A 12,511-nucleotide genomic window follows, 5' to 3' on the forward strand; every position below is an offset into this window, starting at 1 on the left:
GCTACAGGAAAGTGAACTACTGAACTAGAGCTGATTGAGACACACACAGAGATTTAGTTTGGATTTATTTTTATTTTTGTTAATTATTCTCATCTTAAACATGTCAAACTGTTCAAACACACAGAAAAACTCTGGTGAAGCAACTGAGACCTACGTGAAGATACTGAAGAACAAACAAAGATGGCGTTTATTAAAGAGGAGAGTAAAGAAATGAAGATTGAAGAAGCGATCAGTGTGAAACAAGAAGATGCTGAGACACAAACAGGTTGGTTTTGTCTCAAAGCTGAACTCAGTCATTATTTGATCCTTATTAAAAATTTCCAGCTCTACAGAAATTTAAGGATATTTTTTGAAAAAGGTCATATGTAACAAACCCAATATCTACTTCTGAACTGAAACAAGGAAAAACATTCATATCACTTTTAATTATGCAACCGCAACAAAACATGGACGTTACAGCAACTAAGGCCCCGTTTACACGAAGGGAAGATGCAGATATTTCCCTGCGGTTTGGCCTCTCATTCACACGAAACCCTGTTTTTATCACAGAAAACGATTATTTCTAAAAACTCCGGCCAAAGTGGAGATTTCTGATAACGTCGGTTATGTGTTGCCTTGTCAACTGGGAGAAATGGGGTTTTAGGATCTCAAACATCACATTATGCGCCAGAAAACGCTTAACGTCATGTGAGCGCCCTATGTTTACAGTTTGTTTGGCTACTGATCATGCTCGACGGCGTATTTATGCGGGTTGATGTAAATGACAACTTTTTTGAAAACGATGTTGTGTGCACGATGTTATTATTGAAAACGGAGGGGGGGGAATATTAATTTCTCAAAATACCTGGCTATGTGTAAATGTGGCCTAAAATTCAGAGGGTCAAAACAAAACATTACACATGGAAGATAATATTCAGATAATCATAAAACTCAAAGGGGCAGGGCTTGACGCTAACTTTTCTCGGGTGTGCACACAGTAAGATCTTTAGGTGCGCAATGGAAATTTACAAAAAAAAAAAAAGTTTTTCCTTAATAAAGGGATACAAGAAGACATTTATAAGCAAAATTATTTAATTCATTTGAATGCAAAAAGTATCAAGGCAATTCCAGCGTTATGGACGTGACATTTGCAGTTGCAATTCTCAGAAAATGCATTTAATACCAATATATTGAAATGTCTGTTTATATATCCATAATGCCTTAATAAAGTAGTCCAGACATTAGAAAAATATCAGTCTACACACGTTTTATATTTTAGATGAGGGAAATATATATTCATTACGGACATGACAAAAAAATCTCTAAGTTTTAGGTGCCAACATATTTTTTAGTAATTCTGTGAATTACACTGCACAAACCAAAAGTAATAACTACCCACCGGATGAAGAACGGTTGAGTCTCCACGGAACATAAAATATTCATTTTAGTTTATTTTTCCTGTTCACATTTATGAGGAAAAAACAATGTTACGGACGTGACAGTTCTCCGTTACGGACGTGACCGCCCTGAAAGCGCCACTAATAGACTGCTTTAAAACTTTCACAGAGACCTCAAACAGGCATTTATAACACCAAATATTAAGGATTGGCATTTCAAGTAAAAAATAATATTCAATGATTATTCGAAAACCGCACCCCTTCCCCACATGCTCACCGGTAAGACGGCTTTCGTTTAAATTCTGCTCCGACATTAAATGTCTCTGTACTGTATGCCAACTATACATGTTGTAGCCATTAAAGAAGGCGTGTTTAGTTTCATATTTATGTTTAAATAATATAATGTTATTTTTTTATTTAATCTATGTTGATTATATGAAAAGGGAACAGCATGGAGTGGGCAGACATGATTTTAACCACTTAATTAAGTTTTGTTTTGTAGAGAGCCTTTCTTTAAAGTGAATTTCGTTTTGTATAAATTGTATCTTAATTTTAATCAATGTTTCTTGACATTACAGTCTTATTGTTGTCATAAACAGGGGTGACATTTTTTCAGTCTGGCTCTCATGAGAGCACCTAGAGATTCGGTTTGGTGCTCACACTGCACATAGTGTGACCCATTAAATATAACTATGTAAAAATTAGTTTTAAAATTAAAAATGTAATAAATTTAATAAATAATAGCATTATTGTAGTACTTTATTTAGCTAGTTTAAGAAAATAATAATATTAAACAAAATAATAAATAGTGTGATCATACTAGTATTAAATAAAAATACAATTATTTATTGTACACTTAAAAATATTTATTTTATTATTTTTCTTTATTATCGTTTTATTTTTATATGAATTTTCAACATTTTCAAACCTAAAATCAGCAAGCATTTATTTTGACGGGTTTCCAGGAAGTAAGTATATGCACTGCCTATTGAACCACAGCACGGCAGATTTATTTTGCCTTGAAATCTTATATAGTCTATCTAAAACGGTGATTGTGCATTAACAGCTGTCAACCATGTCGGTACGCAAATGAGTGGTCTGAACTTACCTAGCACATTTTTTATTTTGGTTACGCATGCACATCACTTATGTGCACCCCTGGTTATAAAGTTGTTAACATTAGTGTAAGAAGGGCATGAGGTTAATAGTGGTCCACTCTCAATACACTCTTTATGGCCATTGAATAGATTCAGCAGCTGTTTTCAGCAGTATTTAAAAAAAAATGCATATCGGTAATGGAATTGCAACCGGTTCACCGCCCAGTACTAGTTGTGAACTTCACATCTTCTATACGCTGATTTCACGCAGCCGCCATTTTGAAATCGAAAGCTAGGCTCCGGTGAGAAAAACCCAGGAAGTAAAGATAAACAACAATGCCTTTGGACTACCAACCTGAAGCTGCTGCCGCGATTTACACTATTGGATGTTAATATCCAATATAGGATATGTATATAGTTCATTCCTGCTTCTTTTTTTACTTTCTGAATTATATAAAAAAATATATTTTATTTATAAATGAATTTCACTGTATATAGTCTAAAGTATGAAAGAAATGTATGTACAGTTTTAGAATTGACACAACATCATTAAACACAACAATACGCCATCGCATTCACGACTCTCCTGTGATTAAAGGCGACACTTCCGGTTTTCTTCCCACCGGAGCCTCGCTTTCGATTTCAAAATAACGGCTGCGTGAAATCAGCGCATTAACTTTCAATGTGAGCACGGAGGGGAAATAGTTGCCTCTCTGCTCACATACTTTGGCCTGTACATATCTGTTCACATCTCAAAAAAGGTGTTTTGGGGTTTCATGGCCCTTATTACACTTGAATGGTTTAATAGCACTTGAATAAATGAGAGTGTGATCATATACTGTACCGAGCCCAAGGATGACAGGAAAAAACTGATGCTGCGTTAATTGCGTTAAAGAGGTCATGAACTGAGAAATACAATTTCCCTTGAGGTTTTGACATATAAGAGGTTATTATATATATTCTTATAAGAATATCCTAAAAGTTTCAAAACTGAAAACATCCTTGTTAGTCCAAAATCAGCTTCAGGCCCAGCGAACAGTGTTGCCAGATCGGGATGGTTCACCAAGCTCACCCAAAAGCTCACCAAGACCCACCCACTCAAAAAAAAAAAAAAAAAAAACACCCAAAATTTTACTGCCAAAAAATGTGATATTTTATTGCCATGTCATTCAAGTTTGATAATCACAATTTGTATCTCCTTAAAACAAAATAACGATAATAAAATTTTTTAAAAAAGTATTAATTTCCCAGGAAAATGGATCAAAACAGGGCAATAAATTAAGGAGAATTAGCAAATATGACTAAAATGTCCAGGTGGACACTGTCAAAAAACGCCAATCAAGAAATTAACTGATGACTTTAACTCTCGGATGTACACATTGCAGAACATAACGTAGAATTTAGCAGTCGAAACTGATTCATCGTCGACAGCTGTCAGGGATGAGTAGAGTGCAGTCTGGACGGTGTAAAAGTTGCAGATGTCTGGTTAGGCCAGTGTGCATGTGACCATGGCCAAGAGTCGTCCCATATTCGATTTCAAGTCAAATCTAGTCACGTTAGCCCCTTTTACACAGAGATTCCGGAAAATACACGGATAAAGTGACCCGGGATTTGACCGGTTCGTTTGATTTTGGTTCATTCACACTGCCAGTGATTTTCCGGAATCAGAGAATAGCAGTTCACACACAACACATAAAAATCCCGTAAAGACATGTGACATCGATGTGACTTGTAATGTCTCAGCAGTAGGGCCCTATAAAATCCGTTTTATTTTTTCCCAAATTCCGTTTTTTCCGTTTTAATTTTTGCAAATTCCGTTTTTTCCGTTTTGATTTTTGGGAATTCAGTTTTTTTTTACCCTTTACTGTTATTTTAGTTGTAAAAAGAGTGTTTTTAATGTTAATGATTAAAATGTACACAAATAAAATAGGAATGACCCTTATTGAGGTAACAAACAAAATTCTCATTAAAGAGATGTTAAATGTGGTTTGGTTTGTTTACATTAGTGCATATTAGGCTAACTAACATGAACCACGAGCAATACATTTGTTACTGTGTATTTATTAATCTTTGTTAATCTTAGTTAACCCTAACCCTGTATTTTTATTATGTTACTTCACACAGTACATTAAGCTAACTAATGTTAACAAATACAACTTTTCATTTAAATAATGTAGGCTACTAAATGGTGAAATTAACATTAATAAAGATTAATAAATGCTGTAGAAGTGCAGTTTATTAATAGTTAATGTTAACTGATCTAGTTAACTAGAGTTTAATAAATGGAACCTTATTGTAAAGTGTTACCGATTTTGTTATACACCGTGACCGAACCGATTCAGTGTTGGACAGATCAGTTGTTTTAACCATTCATTAAAGTGAATCGGTTCAAAGGAGTCATTAGTTCGCGAATCGGACATATCATTAGCAGACTTGTACGCGTTGTGTGATTATCCCGGCAGTTAGGACATCGCACAAGATTTGTCAACACAGAAAACATTTCATCATTGGATAGGTTTTGTTTAGTTTATTGAAAGTGTTTTTTATGTCAGCTGAATGGGCGGAACGCTTTTCAGAGAAGAAGGCAAGGTAAAAAGTTTTTTTTTTGCACAATTCACACCCAGCGGTAGCCTAATTCAGGAAAAAAATGTCAGAATGCTCCACGTGAAACTTCGTTCTTCTGATCTTTTACCATTGTGTCAATTCTCAATTGATTTAGATTAATAAGCGCGAGGGAGTGAGAGAGAGCAAGACAGTTTGAAGACGCGCGCGCGACCAGGCCTCTCTCTCTGCTCGTTCTTTCAGTAATATGCGATTTTCCTCAGACATACGTTTTTCCCCCACACAAAAACAGAATTTTATTCCAAATATGTAAAATTCCGCGAAATTCCGCGTTGACACTAGATTTCGCGTTAATTTGCCAATTCCGCGATTCCGTCCGCGATTCCGTGATCGCGGAAATTATAGGGCCCTACAGCAGTGTCTTAAATTTGCTTATGAGCTGCGATTTCTCTCTTGAGAAACCATGCTTGTGCATTTTTTTTCTCTGATTCAATCATAAACTTGCGCATTACGTTTTGCGCATTAAGTTTGTTTCCAGAAGAAAATAGCGTCACAGTCCAGCTTAAGTAAGTTCAGTGATGTTTCATTTTTGTTGTAAAAAAAGTTATTAATTTAGTTCATTTTTATATATATACAGGGTTCTCAAGTCTCACGCATTGGCCGTGAGACACACGCAATTCAACCAGTTCACACGCTCACACGCCACACCGTGTATTTCTCACGCTGAAAAGGCAATGTCAACCAAGTTGTCCTACAAGCTTTATATATAACGTTGTATACGAGGCGCGGGCACACAAAGTGAAGTTTTCTGCCGCCAGCACGTATCTCGGCCAGATTGCGTTCGTTAATAGGCAGCATACATAGATGCGCGAGCACACGGAAGTTGACGGAACATTCTCGGCCACCGTACGATCGTTACTAGGTAACCAACAACATCGCGCGAACACACGTCGTGATGATGGAGAAGGTAAGTCGGAAGAAAGCTCGTCTAACATTTTTAGGCTAGAACATTTAATATATAGCCCATCGTATACATTATTATTGATGCAGTCAAAAACTCTACAACTAGCCTACTTTGCAACCAGGCCAGAAGCTTTGGCTCAGTTTGGCTAGCTTACGTTATCTGAAACTAAGGGAAATGTTACTGGGTATGGGAAGGAATGAAGATGTATTTCTTCATTTTATTTTAAATAAATTTAAATTTATTTATTTTATTTTAAATTATATATTATACTGTATTAATAGTATTTCTAGTTACATTAAGGCTACATACGTATTAAAGCAGAGTGCTCTGGGTAATATATATCCTGTCAAAACATGCATTAATCATTGCCATTGCATTTGTATTTTTCAAACACTTACAACACAAAACACATTTCATAACTCTTGTGTACACACACACACCAATAATACTCTAATATGTCATTTGTTCACAATGTCCCACCACACAATAAATCATTATACCGTTTCGACTAGACACATTAAAAAATGCAAAAATATTTGTTTTTCCAAACTGTTTGGAGCAATTTATTATATTTTTGTAATTTTTGTATAACTTATTTGTAATTTTGAAATATAAAATTAAAGAGTATATTTGATGTGATGAATTGCTCTGTCATTTATTAGATTTACCAATTGTTATAATTTCAATTTGTGCTGGTTAATTATGAACAATGGGTAAAATTGGGGGGCGGGGACAGGTGGGGGCGGGGCTCCATTAGGCTCCTCCCCCAATCACATGTGATCTCACTCCAAGCTTTTGATAAAACTTGAGAACCCTGATATATATATATATATATATATATATATATAGCCGCTCTGGAGTAAATCGTGATGTCATCGTCCAGCTAAGTTCAGTTATTGTATAATAGTGTCAATACAGGCAGATCAATATTATTGTTGAATATTAAATTAAATGTTAAATTTAATGTCCCCAACTGAGTCATTCAACTGTGCTCTCAGAGTTAGTTATATTTATTAAGAGCCATCGAGTCATCTCCACACAGGTGTAATCCACGTTTTTAGAGTTGCTCACTATCTCACTCTTTGCTGTAGATACAACTTACTGTATATTTATGCCACTTTGGCATTATCGATCACTTGAATATACAGCTACAAGTTTTCGTGCTAAATCGCGTCTGCCTGCTGATCGCTGATTGGCTAAAAGTGTGTGCTCGTCTGAGGCTTCAACACCAGCGCCAGCTGACTCTGCATGATGACTGATTTTATGGACTACACACACACTTTAGTTTTGTTTATTGACGATTAGACTTTAAAATGTAGATGTTTGAAAACCGCAAACTGACCCCAAACCAGCCCAAATTTTGTCCACCCTACCAAACCCTTTTTAACCTGTACAATCAAATTCAAAACCGGTAACCCGCCCAATCTGGCAACACTGCCACAGCGAACGACTCATTCTGGAATATGCCTCTTTATGATGTAATAAAGTAGTGAAAGACCGCCTCTTTAGAGCACAGAGCACAACCACCTTCTAAAGGATCCTAATGCTGGGAATGTGGTTGTTTATTTTAAACTATGTGACTGTCTCATTACGGTCTCTGAACATTATTTATTCGTATTCGGTACATTTCACTGGATTCTTTGGTAAATCAGTCTGCAAGTTTCTCTTAGTAGGGTGTGAATAATCTGTTATTTAAATTGATTGAATGATATATAGAAAGCGATCAAAAAAAGCTCAGTTTAGAATAGCTGTAGCTTTCAATCAAACAGCGCAAGCTGGAGCTGTCAGTCAAACAGCGCGTTTATCACTGACTGAGTTCTGGACTCACGCCAAAACTCCCATAATAATCAACGAATCTCTTATTAACATTGTGTTTGCACTGTTAGTAATGATGCAAGCATTCATTGGTGCGCAGAAATCGAGTTGCAATGAGAGATCGCTGCATACATGTCTATGGCTATGCTCATCACTGCAACCTTGATATCTTAATATGATGCCATACACTGTAAAACCCGATAAGTTCAGAGTACTCAAAACTTTTGTGGAAACTGATTACCTAAGTTTTTTTAAGTAAACATACTTAAAAATTACAATTACACTAAACTTAAATATTTTTCTTTCCCTTTTTATTCATTTTAAGTACAGTGTACTTAAAAACTTTACATATGTTACACTAAAGTTTAATGTTTTCAATACTAACTGTTTTTAACTAATTACCACTTATATAAATAAAATATTTTATTCAAGAAATAAACTCCTGAATAACTCATAGCCTGATACACATTTGAGTTCAAAATACTAAAAAGAAGCACACACAGAACTGTTGACATATAATTAAAGGGTTTTTATTTACTATTAAATTCTTTGTCTATTTTGTACAACTGTTTATATAAATCTCTGTAAACATGTAGCAAATCAAATTAGAAACTGTTAAAACATTGATTATAATTTTTTACACCCATGGCCATTATTTTGCAACATGGCAAATCAAAATAAATAAAATCAATAAAATAAATAAAGCTCCTCCAAAAAGAAATGTTAAAAAATTATAAATTATAGGAAATAAAAACAATAAATTAAGTCAAAACACAAACAATAATACATACCTGGGGGCTGTTCCATAAACCAAGATTAGAGTATAAGCCAGGCTTATTTCGGTTAGTCAGGCTTATTGTCGGTGGATTCTGTTTCATAAAGCAAACTTAAAATAGTTCAAACTCAGTTACCCTGGCAACTTATGCTGGGAAACTAGCCTGGTCCAGGGCAGGCTAACTGTCAGGCTAAGCCTCAGCTGTTACACAGATCCTCTAACACTGACCAACAAGAACACAATGATATTACCACTGACACTCTCTCATACCATTATTGGACTTTATTAACCACTATTAGTCCAAAAATAAATACACAGTATACAGAAAATCAACTTAAATAAGGCAACAATGATAAATTAGACAATATAGACCTATATATAGATAGATAGGTAGATAGATATATAGATAGATAGATAGATAGATATACAATATATATACTACAGGTTTTCTTTTTTTACTGGCTGAATGTTTTGTGCCCAAGATTTAATTAGATTGTTTTAAAGATTTATGAATACATTTCTCTCTGGTTTTGTTTGGCTGCTGTAGTACATGTTTATGATTAGAAGAACATTAGAACACAATCTGAAAAAAGCTTTGTAAAGCAGAAGTTAAAATCACAAAATTAAAAATAAATAATTACAAAAGCACAGTATAAATTTTAACTATTAAGATGAATCTGAGCTTAGTAATTGACAGTATATTAGCCTACATTTGATTTACCCCATTACAATAGTCCCTTTACAGTTATTGCTATCATAAAAATATACACACAGGTTTAAATTCTAAATAAGGCACATCTAATGTCCAAATAACAAATATTTTTGTATATATATATATATATATATATATATATATATATATATATATATATATATATATATATATATAATTTACTATATTATGTCTTTCAATTCAAACACATTTAACACAATTATACAAATGGACAGTTCCTTTAAAGACATATTTTCACCCAATAAATATTCCTTATTTTTCCTTCTACTTTTTTTCTTTTGTGATAATACCCACCAACACAACAGCCTAAAAAACACATGATTAGAACAATAACCAAAAAGTACATAGTTAGACACTTTTACATATTATTTTTAGGGGGAAAAGACAAAAAACAATAAATAAATAGTAATAAAAATTTAACATTCACATATTTATATCAAACTCTTATAATGACACATAATTCCTAATAGTTATTCAAGTAATATTATTTGAATATCAAATATTCAATATTAAATTAGTAAATAAATAAAATAACAAATAACTAGAAATAAAAGGGAGGAGGGTTATATAAAAATGTAGTTAATGTAGGCTAATATATATTCCTTTATTTTATGGAATATTCTTTGATTTTAGAGTTGCACATATCTTTTCAAAATGTATACTTTTGCTCTTAATTTCATGTTATCCTCTCCATAGTGTACTTTAGAAACTAAATCTAACCACTCATTTAAAACTGGGGATTCTTGCTTTCTCCAAAAAATTATTGCATTAAAAGCTGTAATTCTCAGCATTCTAAATAAGTATACATCATCTTTATTAAGTAGCATAGGTCCTATACCCAAAACTATATTTTGTATCTTTATATATTTAGTTTCTTAAAAAAAATCTTCCCTGAATTAGGCTACTTCTGTTCACTGAAGTACTTCTGTTCGCTAGAAGTTCACTGCAACTTATCCAACATCCTAAAGATAAATTATTATAATTAGAAGATATTTCTAGTGTTATTAAATATCGCATATTAATTTTCCAAGCAAAATGTATATTTTAGTCAGAATTATTGTGCTCCTATATAGCGCATGCGCGCAGCAGCGCTCGTTCAATATGAAGATTAGCAGCAAAATGGATACATTTGCATGACTTTCTAACATTTACAGATGGAGAATATAACTGTAAAATGTAAGTTTTGCACTGGGGGGGGGGGGGGGGGGACATGTCACAAACGCATAAAACAGCACAAAATATACGCTGTTTGATGGTGGATCGATTTGATCTGTGATCGACCTCTAGGGCTGCTTCAGAAACGCGTGCACACGCAATTATCTAGACTAGATAAACCTGGATCAAATTAGTGAGATTGCGTGAGCTTCAATTACCTTTTATGGAACCACTTTAGCCCCAACTCATTTGTTAGGCTCATTCAAGTCCGGTTTTGGAGTTTAATCCCCGCTTTTCTAAGCGGCTTTTATGGAACAGCCCCCTGATTGCATTAAATATGCAACAGATATAGATTTTACAAAACGTAAATGTAAACATTTAAATGCTTTAAACTACATGTTCCATTGTGTAAAGTGCAACTGAGGTAGATCTAACAACTTACCAAATGTTTAAACTACATGTTAAACAATATACACTTGTAAACAACCTTAAAATAAACAAAATCTGATAACAAAAATCAAGTTTCTGTTGTAAGAGTGCAACTGGGGTTGATCTGGTGCAGAAAACAACCTACCAAATGTAAAAATGCTGTAAACTACATGTTTAGCTTATAAAACAAATTGAGATAAACAAAGGAAGTGACAATATTAAAGTAACAACCTACCAAATGTTTAAACTACATGTTTAACAATATACACTTGTAAAACACCTTAGAATAAAAAAATACAATCTGATTGCAAAAAGTTTTTGTTGTAGAAGTGCAACTGAGGTGGATTTGGTGCAGAAGACAACATACCAAATGTAAAAATGCTTTAAACTACATTTTCTACAACATACGCTTACAAAACTACTTAGCAGGAACTAACAAACCCAGAGTGCAATCAAGATAGATTTGGTGGCCAGGACACAACCTACCCAATGAAAACATCCAAGCACTTAAAACAGCACTTGTAGACAAGATGGAATTTGCCTACAAAGTAAGTAATAGTTCATTTTTTAGATTGAGTAAGCAGGGTTTCAGAGGTTTACCATCATCAAGCCCCATCAGCATTTTTTGGATGAATGTGAAGGTGTTAATCAATTTTCTTGGGTAATCCAAATGCAATGCATACATTAACCCAAAGAGTAACACAAAGGCCTCAGGAAACGTGGGGATGTCGCTCAGCACAAACTCATCTTCCACCACAACAGCGGTCCTTGCCGGATTGAAACAGACAGGACCAGTGTTCTCAGTGACTTCCATCACAAGGGCAAGAGGGGTACCAGTGATGTCTGGCTCATCCGACTCCTCCACCTGGAATGCACAAAGAGGGTCCAACTGTAAACATGTCTAGTAATGAATTACATCATCAGGTATATCATAAGAATTTTTTGGTTAACTATCACTTTAATATAGTATCATACTTAACCAGGCAGGCCTTTTCAGTTTACACAGAATTGGCCCAAATTTAAAAACTAGACAAGAACATACATAGAGAATTTGCAAAAGTAGAGTGAAATAAAGTTGAATATATATTAAGGTAATTTGTTAATGAAGACTAAAAAACCCTGGTAAGCACAAAAACTGATCCTGTTTGGTGAGTGCACTGAATGCTTACATTCCATGTCTTAAAAAACTGTGGGTCATCTTCACGTAAGTATACTGCTAGGGCACGAAGAGCTACAGTGCGCTTTATGTTGATATCATGCACATCCTTGAAAGACAAGCAAAAATAACAATGAACAAGCAAGCAAAGTTATTCTGGGTTCGATACTAGAGTTGTACAGTCTTTGTCTTTAACTCACCTCACGATCATAAATCCTGAGGATGTCACGCAGCACCTCCGAGACCTTGCCAGTATGTGATGCTTTTTGCCTGTACAAGGCAAATAGTTGTGGCGTATGCCTGTCCAATTCGGCATAGAACTGGTTTCGAAGATTGGTGTTTGTGATGCGATGAAACTCTGCGCAAACCTACAAAATCATTAATACACAAAATGTATAAATGACATCAAAACAGCCTTAGAGAAACATACAATGCAATCATCTTGATAG

General features: G+C 34.4%; 1 protein-coding gene across 2 annotated transcripts in view; it reads left to right on the forward strand.

Moving 5' to 3' along the window:
- LOC307157751 (uncharacterized protein) overlaps positions 1-12,511 on the forward strand; it is a 53,128-nt gene that overhangs the window by 7,002 nt on the left and 33,615 nt on the right. For both annotated transcript variants that reach the window (XM_079869673.1, XM_079869672.1), the window contains exon 2: positions 125-265. In XM_079869673.1, coding sequence (XP_079725799.1) covers positions 181-265 — 85 coding nt within the window. In that variant the 5' untranslated portion in view covers positions 125-180. The remainder of the gene's footprint in view (positions 1-124; positions 266-12,511) is intronic.

Source organism: Squalius cephalus (assembly GCF_949319135.1).
Source record: "Squalius cephalus genome assembly, chromosome: 4".
Classification (NCBI taxonomy): Eukaryota; Metazoa; Chordata; class Actinopteri; order Cypriniformes; family Leuciscidae; genus Squalius; species Squalius cephalus.